General features: G+C 51.0%; 2 protein-coding genes across 2 annotated transcripts; both read left to right on the top strand.

Moving 5' to 3' along the window:
* Window positions 1-8568: 8568 nt before the first annotated feature.
* On the top strand, window positions 8569-9759 carry N0V96_000747 (uncharacterized protein; the record flags this gene model as incomplete). The annotated part of the gene is made up of 1 exon (XM_053193270.2): window positions 8569-9759. One exon carries the CDS (start codon window positions 8569-8571, stop codon window positions 9757-9759), a length of 1191 nt encoding a protein of 396 aa, XP_053049388.1.
* A 3711-nt stretch (window positions 9760-13470) lies between these two features.
* N0V96_000746 (uncharacterized protein) lies at window positions 13471-15595 on the top strand (the record flags this gene model as incomplete). Its single annotated transcript, XM_065756028.1, has 6 exons — window positions 13471-13519; window positions 13581-13649; window positions 13753-13859; window positions 13951-14534; window positions 14588-14636; window positions 14684-15595. 6 exons carry the CDS (start codon window positions 13471-13473, stop codon window positions 15593-15595), a joined length of 1770 nt encoding a protein of 589 aa, XP_065615268.1.
* Between the last annotated feature and the right edge of the window lie 493 nt (window positions 15596-16088).

The following is a 16088-nucleotide window of genomic DNA, read 5'->3' as shown; positions in this document are numbered from 1 at the left end:
GAGACAGGATTCGCCAAGACTGCAGCCCTCACCCATGGCCGAATCTTTGCAAAGAAGAGAGAGAAGGCCAGCGGGACGGCCCGCTCACGGGGTTCGATCCGGCGGGAGCGGAGCTCACCGCGCTTCTTGATGGGGAGGAGGGGTCGCTCGCGGGACCAGGGTCGGATCGGATCTAAGGGTCACGATCTCGGAGAGGCGCTTGCCCGGGGCCCCAGATGGCGCAATTATGGGGACCTTGGCGCGATGGCCGATGAATTGCGCAACGACAGCTCATCGAGGAGGCTCCCGTCGACCTTCGACATTTTTCTTGGAATGACGAATGACTTGCGATCAGATATGGAGTTTGACCTTCGAAAAAGCAAGCAACTTTGGGTTTGACAAACAACGTACTCAGGCTAGTAAAAGCTTCAACTTGCAATGCTCTCGACCTCGCCCGATTATAAGTAATCGGATCGAGGCTTGACGAGACCAAGAGGTGAAGGCCGTATCGACAACAGCGTTTCGAGCAAGTTGTTTTTTTAAGAATCTTGCTTGACCACGTCACCTCGACCTTTGAGGCCCAGGCCTACAACACTGGTTGAACAAATTTGCAGACTTGCCATGCGCGAGGCCATATCATTCAACAGTTCGTGCCGGTATCAACTTTGCTGCTTGGAGAGATCTGTTCAAAGGCAGCCTTTAATTTCGAGCATTTCGGGTCGTCGCTCGAGGTTTTAAAGTGTGCCTGAGTTGGCAGTTAGCTTTCGATTCTGAATCCAATCAACGGCAACTCGCCTAATATTACGGCTTAATAGAACATTGGCTTTTCCAGTCGAGAACCGTTAACGACTGCGATTCCACGTTTACTGTTTCAACTTGATGGTTGTAAAGGGCCTGCTTAATCTGGTTGACTTGTACGTGTCGGAAGATTGGTTTCTTCAAAAGTTCGGAGTGCATACGGCAAAATGCAACACAACAAGCGTAACCGTGGCTTGGCTGTCTCGACACAGTCACAACCCAAACTTGCTACAGATATGGACACTGAACCTCTCAGCCAGATTGCCAGCTTCAAGGAACTTTCATTCGATATTTTGGCATTTGGTCAGATCATTCTGCCAAGTACAGAGATGCTGCTGAGTGCAACTCAGATGTTGAGAACCTTGATGGCCTGCATTGATAAGGCCATTTTGGGAGTGTCTCAGGAACCCGGATGGCCAACCTTGATGGCCCAGCATCTCACACAAAATCAGTCTCCGCCATCACCAACCCGCCAACCATCACCCGCGATGTTGCTGAAAGTGAGCAAGATAGCCAGCGCATCCACGAACTATGGTCAGGTCAGGCGGCAGGACTCAACATGTCGACGACTCGCGACGGGTGCTGAGGGACCGGGTGTTTTGATGAGCCAATTTTCCCCAGCCAATTCGCACTACCCTTCCTACCGGGGGAATGCCGTTTCTCCCTTCCACCGCCGTTCTGAGGCCCCTGAGATAGAGAGATGGTTGAAGGCATAAAAGGGGCCGCTCGTCCTATCTCCCTCATCTGAGCACCTTTTCTGTCATCTCTTCATTCGAGTGCCCGCAACACAGTCGGGTTGGCCGCTTTGAGGGCCGAAGCCAATCGGCCAAGATATGCGATAACAGCCCGAGTTCAGAAGGCTGGGGAGAATGGGAAGGCAAAGAAGACCTGCACACTGTATCGATCAGTCAGACTCAACTCCTCGTCTTTCCTGACGTCTGATGTTTACCTCCGGGTCTCGGCTTGACCTCAGGCAGGGCAAGATTTCTTTGAGAACCCCCACGGTAAGAAGCCACGGCCTCCCCATTTCCCTCCTTCTCCTTGTCCGTTTCTCTCGCCTGTCTCGCTTCATCACCCCTCTCACCGGTCTCTCGACTCTCTTCACCTCGAGCTCGGAGTAATTGGCCGATTGGGTAACCTGCTCCATCACGAGTTGCTCAGCGTCGCCGCCGACCAATCTCGATGATTGGACAACCCACGCCTTTTAGCTAAGAGGTATTATCGCTCTCCTCTCTTTACGGAACGTCCGATAGGGATTTTACTGGGATTGTCTTCCCCTGGCAAGGTTCGCTTGAATCTCCTCCAAGCGGCGGAGCCGAGATAGAGCTGAGGTTTAGGCAAGAGCCTATAGTCTCACTGGTGAGACTCCATCGCTGAGTTGTCCTCGTCGACCTCGCTTTCCTGAGGGTTTTCACTCTGCCATGACGATGGATGGCGAGGTCATCTGGCGTTGGGCCAGTCTATCGTCTGTCGATTCTCTCGTCTTTTCCTGTCTGTTGTTTTCCCTCTTCCACTCGAGGCTGCCTAGTAAGCAGACGGATCCCACTTGGGCAGACAGCTAGTCCCAACTCTGGCCAATACGGGATGGCTGCGTCGCATCACCTGAAGGCTTTGGTGCGGGATGGTACAAACTCTGTTTCGCGCGGGTGCCGCCGCCAAGCGCATCACAAGCAGATTTCCTTCTCTGTCGTCCTACATACATTGTCATGCATACACAGACGGATTCACACCAATACACACCCAACCACGACGAGCAATGCCGCCGTCGCCTTTCCTCAGTCTTGTGCCGTGCCCCAGAGGCGTCCACTCTCATGGCTCTTCGCCCCGAAGCAGCCTTTCTTCACACATCCGATAATCCACAATCCAGACCGGCTCTGCCCACCCTCCCACGCTGTTCCTAGCCCGAACGTTTGACCGAAGATGGGCGGGGCTACCCTCATCGGGCACTTCTCATCCACTCACCATTGACGATCCTTCCAAGCCCGCCTACAGCATCACATTCACACGACCACGGCAGCCATGCACGCTCCATTCTGCCGCCCTGTTCACCATATCGAACCCTCGTGCGTGGATGCCCAGTCTGCCACACTTGATCCAATCACAAGAGCCCGGCGCCCCGTCGTCGGGTGGACCACCCCAGCCCGAACGTGGCACCCTGCTCCGTTTTACCAGCCGACCACACGTCTCAAAGCTTGCACAGCTCTGCACCCGTAGATTCGGTCCCAGACCCCGCTCCCCAACGGTGCCAGTCCACCTCCTCTAGGCCGCAGGGAGCTATTACGGATCAAATCATGGGAGTGCCAGCCTGATGCGGTATCATACAACCGCCATGTCATCTCTCTACCGCCAACAGAGCCCGCGCGGTATTCGCGGTCTACACTACGGGTTACTTATCCGATCATCCAGGGATAGACATGGCCCTTCTCCGAGGACTCCCGTGCCTTCCACGTAATCGCGAATGAAATCGCGCTTCCTCGTCAGATAGCCGCCTGATGTCTGGCTGACTGATACGTGGGGGACATGCCTCCGAGATGGCTATATAAACCCAGACCAACTCTGGTCGAAAACGAGATTCTTTCTTCATCCGACTCATCAGCTTAAACTCCAGACTTCTACAACAAACAAACACTCAAGCCTCTTCGCTTCAACCACCAAACTATCAAAATGGCCCCCTGGTGAGTGAACCACCCGCTCTATCTTCCATCTCTCTGGATGATTCGGATTCTCTTTGAGTTTCGATCTTTCCCGCCGGATGAGCTATGCCTCTGATATCTCCAACATTGAAGCTAACCTAATGCGAACAGCTCCTGCTCCTCCTGCGGCTCCAGCTGCGCTGGCTCCTGCACTGCCTGCTCTTGCGGCTCTTGCTCCGTAAGCCACATCTCTCCGACCTGAAATCCCAAGATGCTCAGGCGCTGACTTTCGATCCTCACAGCACTAAATTCAGCATGACTCTTCTGCTCCCATCAAATTTGACAACCCGGAAGCGGCTCGCTCGCCAATAGCCAATATCCAACTCGAGCTGTGTGCCCTCCATTCGACAACGCGGGTGGAAGGATTGTAAGATGTTGACTTGGGGTGGATCTTTGACTGCTGGAACCGGTTCCATTTGCCAACAATGATTGCCGAAACGGGGGATCCTCCTATTAGCCTGTGGAGAACGGCCATGCGGCCAAGGGGGGTTTCTGTGTTTTACGCTTGACAATTCCGGCAGTTCTTGTTGGTGGTTGGACTGGGACTCGAGATGGAGAATTCTTCATTCTTTTTTCTCTCTCGTCTCGTGGTATGATAGTTTTGTTTTGAGGTGGCAATATGAACTACGAGTGTTTTGATTCCCGGGAAAATTCTATCTCTCCTGCTGGTGACCCAATCATGCAGCCTATTGTTATTTGGGCAAATAACGATTTATGCTACTGACGAATGGCTTTGTATCCTGTGAGTGATTTAAATGGCATCTGATTGTTCGGGGTGGAGTGGGGGAGCGTTCTTTTCTCTTGGAGAGGATGGCGGGCGGCCCGCCGAATGCCTACCTAAAGCGGGACATGCATGCATGGCTTTGAGCTGGTTGACGCTATTTGCGGAGACGGGAGCTTTTCGGGTCTCCAAACTTGCCAAATCAGTGAGGGGAAAAGAGTGTTGGGTTTTCTCCAAAGGGGGCTCTCCAATGAAGATGGGAGGAAGGCCGGGATGACAGCAAGCTCGTTCGGGAGAGCTGGAGAATGTTCCTTTCCCCTCCACTTCGCTGGCACCTCTGGTGGTGGTTTGTCCCCCCACTCGGCGTTGGGATCGGGGTTCATGCGGGCATGTATGTGTTGGAGGGTTCGCAACGGAAGAGGAGGTGCGGGGGATGAGGCGTTGGTTCGTTGGCGTGTGTACAGATCAGATACATGTACCTATCAATGTAGGGCGCTTCGACTGTCAGCTGACTGATTTAATTGATTGTTACTGATCGATGCTTTGGAGGATGTGGCTTGGCACATGGGAACATGTCGTTGCGATAGGAAGGATAAGGTAGGCGGGATAAGATAGATACGAAGCATGCGGCAAGAAAACGGGTGGCAGAGTTGTAGCTTGTGATTGGGGACGTGAGGTATGCGAGCTTGACTGAGTGTGGTTTGGCGGCGATTTGGCGGCGATTCGTTGGGGGAGCTATCTGAGGCGCGGCGCGGCGCGTGGTTAACTAAGGTAGTTCTATGATCTGCTGGCAACGGGGGTTTCGGGGTTTTTCTGTGTTGGCGTTGGAACGGCGAGAGGGCTTGAAGATGAGGTCTATGGGTATTCCTTAGGTGATATGATTGATCTGTGCGATATTGCTGTCTTCACGTTCTTCTTGGGTGCACGTCAACGTGGAAGACCTGTCTATAGGTTCTGAAGCGCCATTCGGCCCTTCGGGTGCCTTCGGGGGGATTAGCATTGCAGTGAACAATCGGTCTCACCAGAAAAAGCAATGTATGGCATCTGCCGGCAATGTGTTTCATTCCTGAGTAGCGTCGGGTTGATAGTACGCTCCGCGCTACAACTCCCGTCGTCCAGCTTTAGAAATGATTTTGATGATGGGAGAAACCAGTATATTGAGATTCTACACGACATCTGATAAGATGTCTTGCTAGTGGCCAGCTCAAGGTAGCTACCGGGTTCCACCCACAGTAATACCGAGATATGTTAGAATGGTGGTGGTGATGAAAGCGAACCTTGATGGCTCGGTTGTGATGTGTTCACTAGCCCTTGATCAGGCCACTGCATACTTTTTCTTTCCGTTCCTATCGCGAAGCATAATTTCAGCCAAAAATAATCTTGCGCTATGTACAGAAAAACGAGGTACGTACGTGCTCTTGTGCGTTCTTCCCGGCCTACAAGCTGTTGATCTTTTGATGATGTTAGACTGACTGCGTGGTACAACCAAACGCCGACGCCCTTGGTCGTCCTCAAGGGCGCGTCTCTCGAAGCGATCGAATAGCTAAAGCAACGACAATCAACTCCAACACCACCCAGACAAACTCTCAAAACGAGCCGTGAATGTCTACCGAGTCTTACCGAGTCGATCCCCCGAAAAGAAAACCTACGATTAAGCCACAAGCGCGTTACCCTCGACGAAAAACGTACAAAACCCCCCGACATAGCATCAGCGAGCGAAGCCGAAGGTTTAAAACAACAAGACAGGATCACGAATCCGAACAAGAACTCTACATGAATTAAGCTTCACCTCTCTCTCCGGGGAACCTCCCGTTTCCGAACGGGGGTCTCGGTGAGTTGTCAAATCTCCAGCGATCCACCCCGCTTAAAAGCCCGCAACAAGGAATATGCTCGGATGCGTCCGGCCAGCTGGACAGACAGGGCAGCAAAAGATCCCGGGGCGATGCGAATGAAGTGCCGATAAGGCTGGGATGGAGCCCGACGCGGAGTTGAGGATCACATGTTCGTCTGATCCGAGATCGCAAGTATGAGTTGGCATTGCTACATTTGCTTGCGACATGGCAATCCCGGGTAGAATCGGTAAAGCCTACATAACCACAGAGCCCGACTCGAAGGCGAACCACGACCGCATCTCAGAGCTCAAGAGAAGGCGGTAGCAGCCTTCAGGATTCCAATAAGCAAGTTCAGGCTCGACACTCCTCCGTTCCTCCACGCATCAGATCACCAAGTCAACATGAAGGCAGGGCTGATTGGAGGACAGGATATGCATCTCTAACCGAATCCGTTGGAACCTGCAGCGCATACGGCAGGAGGGAGGAAACATAGATGGCGACGTTCAATGGGAAGCGCCGAACGGATCAGTCAGCCCGGCGGCACGGCACGGGACGGCTCATGAGGTTGGAGATTGCCTTGTCTGTTTCCGTTGTGGTTACATGGACTTGAGGCCCGCCTCGTGTCAGTGGTGCCACGGTGGAAAATGCATGCGCGCATGGTGGGATGCCATGCCACAGATACTTGAAGCATGTCAGACGGAGACGTCGCACGGCGTCGTCCGTTGCGGACCGATGAATTGCCTTTTGGAGGCGTTGTGGCGACATCGGGCTCCAAGAGTCTGTGGCAATGCGGTGGCAAATACATGTAGGTAGTGTCCGGCACAGATGTGGTTCGCGGACTGGCGATATTCTGCGTTGCGCGTTTTCATGCGGTGTCACGCGTTGAAGGTATGCTTCACCATCTTCTGCCGTGGTCTTCTGAGCAAGTCAACAATTCCTTCTAGGTTGTGTAACTACCTGTGTAGAAAGTGATATTCTTCTTCAAGCTTGTCTGGGTCCTATGTAGAAGTTTTGCTACAGTCACCAGGCTCTTCAGCGTCTGAGCACTTCGTTTCTCCCCTTCAATTGCGCAAGATTGCATGCATGGGGCTTGAGGTTCGATGTTGAAATATTGAGTTGCACGAAGACCCAAATACGTGCCGCCATATTGACTATAGCAATTTGTCTCTACGATCACCACACCTGCGCGTCAGTGAAGCGTGCTCAAGGAGTTGAAGGCTGTGTACCATCTCCTGCTGTTGGAACATATGTGCACCTATTTCCAGTCATGCTTTTGAAGAAGACACGGAAAATACTTTCAGAAGTCCTAAAAGAGTCTTGATGATCGCGATACGTTTTAGTGTCTCTTTGGCCATGGGCAATGCAGACAAAATATCGCGACTTGTTATCGATAAGAATGAAGCGCCCTCGACAATGAAGCTTGCATGTACTGCCAGGTGGTAGAGTCTTTCGGCTCCCTGAACGATGAAAGTCTCTGAACATTGAGTGCTCGCTGATGTTTAAACTACATTCGAGCTCTTTGGAATGCTCAATCTAAGTGGAAAGGAAAATTCTCACCTTCGTGTCTCACAAGCCCTCGTTTCTGCTGCACGAGAGGCTGAGCTGGTTATGACTGACATCAGACCTGACTTATGACGCATTTCTGAATGACGAAGCTTCCAGAAGAAGTTCCTATGCAGTCATCTCGGATGATTGTGGAAGCTTCGTGCAGCTCGAATCTCTATTGAGCAGCAGAAGATGAGGCTCAGGCAACGGACTGCCTACCGATGAAGCTGATTTGACTCCCTTGCCCCTCCCAACACCTGAATGTGCACATGTATGCTGCCACCCTAAGCCTTCAAATGAGAGTCATAATAAATCACTCTTATGCTTAGCTATGCGCGGAATTATCGGGAGTCATCCCTAGCGAGGAAGGCTCCGCATCAATATTCAAAAGCCTTGGAACTTGGAAGCCCCCTTGACAGCTCGAGTCATTGCCGGTGGCTGCAACGGCGTCGCCGAAATCACGGAGGTTCGCAGCGGGCCTCTTTCGGCCGTGATCCGGCTTATCGCCGAAGAAGACCAGTGCGGTTGAATCGACCGTGGTTTCTTCAGTGGAGCATGGCGAAAACAATTACCATGTTCACCCGACCTGATTTCTGGGGTAGAATAGCGATATCGACGGACAAGGTTGCGTTAGGCCATGCACTGACCACCATCTCCCGTGTTTCTAAGAGCATTTAAACCTTCTTCACCGTAACGATTGCCTAATTAGGTAGGGAGACTTGATCGCTGTTAGGAGAGCTATTCTAAACGTCATGTATAACAATCATTCCCGGCCTTGGCTCGGCCGGATGAGAGAGAAATCAGGTCCATGATAGCAGTATCGCGATAACAACTGCTCTACGATAGAATTCTAGTAGAGATACAATTGACTCGACAATACCTAGAGACAAAGCCATTATTTAGAGTAGGCTAATTCCTTGTGGCTGTTTGGATCTTTCTTCCCCAACCATCGGCTCTCTTACAAGAACAAAGTCCATTATACCAAGACCAGACGCAAAATATGGTGCCACGATATTCAGCTTACGCCAGGCTCTTCTGCGTTTTTCTTCAGACATGCCTTGCGCAGAATAACAGCATTGTCTCCATCCCATATGAGTTGACCTATCTTCTTCCTCCACCGTTTGACGGCAACTTGTTTCACAGCTTCGTCAATGGCACCAATACATCGGATGCGTCAACGAACGAACTCCTTCAATCTGCCATTAGAGCACCTTTCATTTCCTACGATGACGAGTTCCTAGCGCTCCTCGGCCAGAATCCAGCCATTGAGTTGATCGAGGAGCGCCCAGGCAACTTTGCGGGAGAAGCTGGCGTGTGGATCAGTGACCGCAATGAAGTCTGGTACACGACTTGGATCAATGACGGGCCCACCCACGTGGAAATCTTGAACTTGAACAACAACAGCATCAGAAATCTGACCTCTTCAACGCCATTGGAGAACCCGAACGGAGGATTCTACCACCAAGGTCTCATATACTTTACTTGCCTACGCGATGACTCTCGGGACTGGTCTGGCGGGGTCGTATCTGTAGATCCAGAGACAGGCCATGTCGAAACTGTGCTCAACTCCTACTTTGGTCTCAAATTCGACAACATTGACGACGTAGCCTGGGTCACGCAACCGGGAACAAACAACTCGTACATGTTCATCACTATCCTGCCCTTCGCCGAGGGCTCAACCACGACAGACCGCCTGCCTCAGGGTCTGTGGCGCTGGGATCCCCAGAACAAGGTGCTGTTACCGGCTATCAGCAGGACTGAGTTCCCCGTCGCAAACGGCATCCGACCATCGAGAGACCAAAAGACTCTTTGGGTCACCGACTTTGGCGGGGAAGAGCGAAGCAGGATTTGGGGGCTGCCGGCCCAAGTAGGAGCGCCTGCGATCTACAGCTACGAGCTAGATCAAAACGTGTGGCCTGTGAACAAGCGGATATTTGGTGTTTCGAGAATGCAGGCTCCGGATGGCATCCGCATCGATGATAAGGGTAGAGTTTGGACGGGTGAGGGCGAAGGTGTTGTAGTTCGAAGTTCCCAAGGAAAGGTCATTGGTGTCTTTAATGGACAATATTTCACGAGAGACCCTGTTAACACGGCAATAGTCCAATTTGAGCTCGCCGGGGATGTTCTGGTTGTGCTGGGCCAAAATAAGTTGTGGACTGTCAAGTTAGCTGAGACAGTCTACGGCGCTTAGCAACTTGCGTCAGCTTGTACTTTAGAGAAGATCACAAGCCTCGAGGATAACTCAAGGCTAAATGAATCAGATCTCGGGTACGATTGAGGTCTGTCGTATCATTCATAAGAACTGATGAAAGGGTTGAAATCGTTCGTTCGTCGTTCAGTTGAGACTACTTAGGTACATGGGTTACTAACTTTAGTATCGTTTGCTGCAGCTCTGAAACAGCAGTGTATTAGGAACTCAAATTACTACTAGTAATTTACCAAGATGGAATATCCAGACATGCAAGACTGCAAGAAGTGTCTTGGTGTTAACAATAATGAAGAAATAAATCATCTGTGTTTGCGGGTTGCTTATCCTCTTCAGGGCCTATCATCTTGGTGATGTGTCGTGGCATTGTGGGCATTCGAATTATCACTACCCTGACCTGGCATGCACCATACCTTGGCATCCTCGGCTTAGAACTAAGAAACTCTTGATCTCTTTTGACTTTTTCTAGTCCACGAGTCTAAAGTTTTTCTAAGGGTTCTTCATATAACCTTACATTTAACCTTGTATGCCATCGAGCAGAAAATCCAACAAATTTGGCCCAACTGCCCCAAGTGCGCCATTTCATTGCCCACAAACCTCCATGATACTTCAACCTTTAAGTTAAGACGACTACTACCGAGAATATGGCGCTACTCAAAACAATCCCAGGACGGACACGGTAATTTTTCAGCGTGCTGTATTTCAGTATGCAATCACCGGCGGGATGCGGTCCTTCCCACTACAGCATGGATGCGCCCCTTCTGATGCCGGTGGGATGACTCTCAAGTACGAGTTGCCTCTGAATACTGACTCGATCGATTCAAGACTGGGGATGCGTTAATTTGGGACAGATTGGAAATGTTGCGAATTAATCGTGTTTGTCCAGCCTGCGCGAATTGATCAAGCTATAAAAACACTCGTGAGAACCTGAGCTCAGCCAAGCCTTTGGAACTACCACCAGTCTCACCAAGCCGACGCAGTCAGAGCCTATATCAATTGCATTCTCTATCAACAATCCCGTGTAAGTAGAATCACCAATTGTGTCTTGTTGGCCTGCTTTCCGCTGACGAGGTAGCAGCCAGGATTCCAACCCACGATGCAGATCGCAGGCTTCACAGCGGCTGTCGCCGCTATCTTCTTCGCCACCAGCGCCAGTGCCACGTGCGCCACATCTTGGCCCGGATATACTTGCTCCGGGACTCAGCTGGCGTGTTGTATGGATATTAGCTATGGAGTCATGGGCCAGAACAAAAAGGATGAGAACTGGAGATATGCTTGGACGCGAGCCAACTGCAATGACTGCAAGGCCTGAGTCTTAGTACCGGAAACCGGACCGGAAGGACTTACTTATCTGACTTGTCAAATTAATAACTCAATTTCATTGCAAATCCACCAGACAAGAAGGCTCGTTGGTTGAGCTGCGTTATGAGGTCTGTTGATGCATGATTCTTGATTCGCGAAGAATTTCAGATGTCATAGCTGAATGCCGAGGGGATTAATCTGTTCTAAGGCACTTTCCAAATTTCACACACAGATCGCCCCTGAGAGAAACGTGATAAGTTCTATTTATCTATGACCGTCATGCCCTATCTTTAGGTGTTATGTATATATTCTGCAGCATCGACCTCAATTTCCTCAAGCTGCAGTCTGGAGGGTTACCTAGCAGCGGCCCATGCGGCAAACCCCACCGGTTTACTGCTGGTAGGGGTCGGAGACGTCGCAGACGAGAAGCCTAGGCACGGAGAAACTTTCCGGTCACCGCCTTCCTTCCTTTCTTATGCCACTTGAAATGTCGTAAGCATCCATCACTAGGTCATATGGCAACGAGCTGGACGACGCGAGAAAGTCGGATCACCTAAATTATCTGACCACGAGCCGCCAAGCGCGAAGCGCCGAGCCTCACCAAAAAGCGCCCAGCGCTGGGTGGTCCCAACGTCACCCAATAGTCCTCGTCAGCCAAGGACTCCCAAGAAAACACAAGAGGACAGGGATCCTATCACAATGTCTGAGCCAGAAAGTATTGACTTGGCCGACCCAGAGGTGGTCGTCACACCGGAAGGCGTGCTCCAGGCTTCATCACTTTCCCAATTGCGGCGCCCCCTTTCGTCTCCGCCCAGCGGAGAATGTCAACAACACTTGCTTCCTCCACTTGGCGCCGAGGCCGCGCTGACACCGCCGTGAAATTCGGACTCCTCCGCTAAGCATTGGCGGCGGAAAACCAACCTACTCCTTAACTGCTTCGTCCAACGATGGTCCTTTTACGTGCTGTCGGCCCCGGATACCAAGTCACTTTGTTAAGACACTAAGAATCTTGTCATACCTCGTCACTCTAGGCAGTCCACTATTTTCTCTTGGGCGAGTTTTGTATTTCGCCTCACTTCCCGTTCTCCCGAATCTTTCCGTGGTCGTGAGCCCTCTCACCCTGTGCATCTTCTATGCATACTTCTCTACTCACCCTTTTCCTAGGCCTGAAATACGTTCATGAGAGGAATGTCATCGAGGTAGTTTTATGAAATCGTCCAGAAATCTCGACCAGCGTGTCCCATCTCAACTCGCAGGGTTGGGTGGCTAAGTTGGCGTCCTGGCATTACCAGAGTTGAGAGATCTGTCAATGCCTTCAGGATCTACATCATATCTGTCCTTAAACCTGAGACTTTACTACCCAGCATACCTCACATTTTGCTATGACACTCATATCTCAACGACGCTACTGAGGCCGTCAGATGATATTCTTTGCCCAGCTAGAAGCCAAATCTTTAAGTATGTAACCTAGGAGGAGGGACGCGTGGATGCTACCCACCGATATTCAACCCAGAAACAATCAAGCTGTCAGATGCCTCCACGACAAGACTACTAGAATTGAGACAACTCCAGCCAAGTAGCAGATGTTGATCAGAATCCCAGAAATCCAACGCTCTCCCCTGCAGAAAAGTCGATCCGCAGGTGGAATCTTTTATTAACGAGATTCAGCTGCGCTTGGCCCATCACGCCTTGCCTACGACCCCATTTATAACATTGATTAGTAGAAGTCACGGCCAAGGCACATATTTCTTGGTGTCTTCAGGTCGAGGAATTTGGATGCCCTAGTATTGAGAGCCGCCATAACCCCCTACCACGATCTACAGGGCGTACTTGGCTCTGAATCAGAAGCGTTTGTGATTAGAATCCATTCCCGAAAGAATTTGGTCATCCAAGATCTGCAGCCAAGTCGCTCCTTTTTGTTCCGCAGCTAAGTATGCCCCTGGTAGACATACCACTCTTAAATATCCTGACTCTCGGCGCTGCAGAAGAATCAGTTGCCCTTGCGCCGCTCACCAGACCACTCTTCATCAGCAGCGCTGAGCTACCGGGTGACCGTCACACCATAAGGAGTCGAGCAAGCGTTGTTGTTCATCGTCATTCCAAGTCCTTGCCTTCTGACTTCATCTTTTGCGGGATTTCCTTCAGTTCGTTGAGACCGTCGTTTTGGATTTCTTTATCTTGCTCTCAAGGACTTATTAGCATTTCTTTTCTTTCCTTCTTTCCCAGCAACTCCATGCAAATATCGTATGAGTATTAGCTAAAGAGACCACCCCTATCTTCAAAGCCCTTGCTGGCCAAGGCAGCATTTCTCGGCAAACGCACGACACACCTTCTGGGCACGTCACACAAAGACCACTTGCATATCGAGAGTCAAGCCACCAACGGACAGCCAAGATGCCTACCTTTGATCCTAGCGAATTGAATGTCGTTCTCGCTGTCTTTGGTGCGTTTTCGGTACCTTCCATGTTTTAGCTATGACTAATTGGTACTCCCACCATATCCAGGCGCGTTTATCATTCTGTTTGGTATCATATCCGTCAAGATCAAAAATGTGTGGTATTTGGGCGAGGCCTGTAAGATCAATCTCGAAAGTTCTCCGCGCTGTTATGGCCGTAGATGCGGAGAGTAATACTTAAACTCCCAAGTGAAGTTCACTGACATGTGGTCCTCGATCAGTACCGGCCGTAGTGTTGGGTATATGCCTGGGTCCTATAGCTGCTAGGTTCATCGACAGCGAGAGATGGGGGTCAGCTGTTGAGGGGCAGACTCAAGATATCACTCTTGTGAGTACTTTGTGATGCAGCCTCACTAAGATCTTGATTGAGGCAACGTGGAGCCTTGCATTCAAGTACTGATGAAAGGCTTATGTCCTAGGGCCTCACACGAGTGATGATTGGCATTCAACTGGTCATGGCCGGCTATCAGCTCCCGGCAAAGTACCAAAAGTCTAAATGGAAGGAAATGGTTATCTTGATGTTGCCCATCATGACCCTGATGTGGTTGGCGACGACAGGCTGTATCCTGGCAACTATTCCCAAGCTGACATTCCTGGGTGCTGGGGTTATAGCCGCCTGCGTTACCTCGACGGATCCAGTTCTGTCACAAGCTGTTGCCAAGGGGCCTTTCGCCGACAAGTTCGTTCGGCGCTCTTTGCGCGAAATCATCTCCTCCGAGAGTGGCGCAAATGACGGCTTCGGGTTTCCGATATTGATGCTGACGACATATCTCATCCGGCACGCAGACGGAATTGAGGTGCACGCAGATGACTCGACGTTGCACGCGGTCGGTCGTGCGCTTCTTCCTAGAGCGGGTGATGTTGCCCGCCAAGGCGGCGGCGTTGGTGTTGCTCTGCTTAATTGGCTACTGGAGACCTGGCTTTACTTTGTGCTTATGAGTATTGCCTACGGAGTCCTTGTTGGAACCCTGATCAGGCTTGCTCTGAGATACTCCGTCAGAAAGTAGGTTGATCGGTCACTAAGCACAACTCCGGTAGTTTCTAAGAAAGACACAGGAAGTGGATCGATTCCGAAAGCTACGTGCTCGTGCCAACGGCGATTGGTGTAAGTGACCGACACTAAACGAAAGGAAGTTGACTGACAGCTCATAGCTCTTCATGATGGGCACTTCAGGAGCCATCGGAACCGACGATCTGCTCTCTTGCTTCGTCGCTGGCAGCGCACTCAACTGGGACGGCGAGTACCTTGCAGAGGCACAGAAGCGACACGACGAAGTCAATGCCAGCATCGATGTTCTTCTTAACTTTGGCGGCTTCATCTATCTCGGAACCATCATCCCATGGAGTGACTTCAGCTCTGACATCACCGGCATCAGCATCGGCCGGCTCTTTGCCCTCGGCGCACTTGTCCTCGTATTCCGCCGCATCCCCGCCGTGCTTCTGACGTACAAGCTCATGCCCAATACCATAAAAGACTGGAAAGAAGCCTTGTTTATGGGTTACTTTGGCCCTATTGGCGTTGGTGCTGCCTTCTATGTCGAGCATGCGCGTCACCTCTTCCCTAAACTTGCCGAGGCCGAGGGCGATAGCGAGGTAGTTGACATGCTTCGGGCTATTGGTCCCGTTGTGTATTGGCTTGCACTCTTCTCGATTGTAGTCCACGGAGTTTCTATCCCTATTCTCAATATCATATACGGATTCATGGGTGTTCAGCCGGTTCAGGAAGATGCCGTGGCAATTCGACGCCGGTCGGTTCGCGTCCCTCCTCCATCCAACGCGGTCGAGGGTGACAAGGAGACTTTCATTGCCTTCAACCGTTTTTCTCGGCCGAATTTATCGCAGGAAACACTGTCGCATATGGGGGATGACGACTCATCTGTGGGAGATGAAAAGGTTCTACACCCAGACCTTGAGTCCGGCCTCCACGAAGCTAAGCAAAATGCAGAGTTGTCACCACGGAGGAGCTTCAATCTCCCACGCCTGAATGCGCCTCGAAGCTTCAGTCTACCCCAAACAAGTATGAATCAACTGAAATGGGACCAACCACATGTCACGCAGGGCTAGCCCATTTTGCTGCCTTTGGGATACGCTTAGAGAATATCGGAGGCAAGAGGCCTTCTGATTTCTCGTAGTACCAAATAAGGTATATAGTATTTCAATAGACATTTAAACCGCCAATCAAAGCATCACTCAAGATGCTATAGAGCGAACGAACCTCTTCAAATAAATCTAGGCGACACTTGGAGCACGTCACCCGAGGATTGAGTTGATTGCAATTACGATTCATCTGGAAAACCAAAAAGGATTTACACACACGAACTCCCAATTGTCTAAACCTCCACTGGAACTGCCAGGAGCATTGCTATTGATTGTAGGGATAAGTATCGTTGCGGCTCCGGACGCCGACAGCTACATAATAATCTAGCTCTGTTATCCCGTCCGGATATAAGTGGGCCCCGGGCCGAGTTGAACGGGTCGAGTATCCGCTGGCCGGCTGAGACCAGAACGATGGCAACGGTTTGGATGAAGCACACTGATGGTTTGCTAAATGAATGAC

Source organism: Colletotrichum fioriniae, assembly GCF_027942845.1.
Source record: "Colletotrichum fioriniae strain IMI 355084 chromosome Unknown scaffold_1, whole genome shotgun sequence".
Lineage (NCBI taxonomy): Eukaryota > Fungi > Ascomycota > Sordariomycetes > Glomerellales > Glomerellaceae > Colletotrichum > Colletotrichum fioriniae.
Note: the sequence above shows the minus strand (reverse complement) of the source record. Positions and strands in the feature narration are given on the sequence as shown.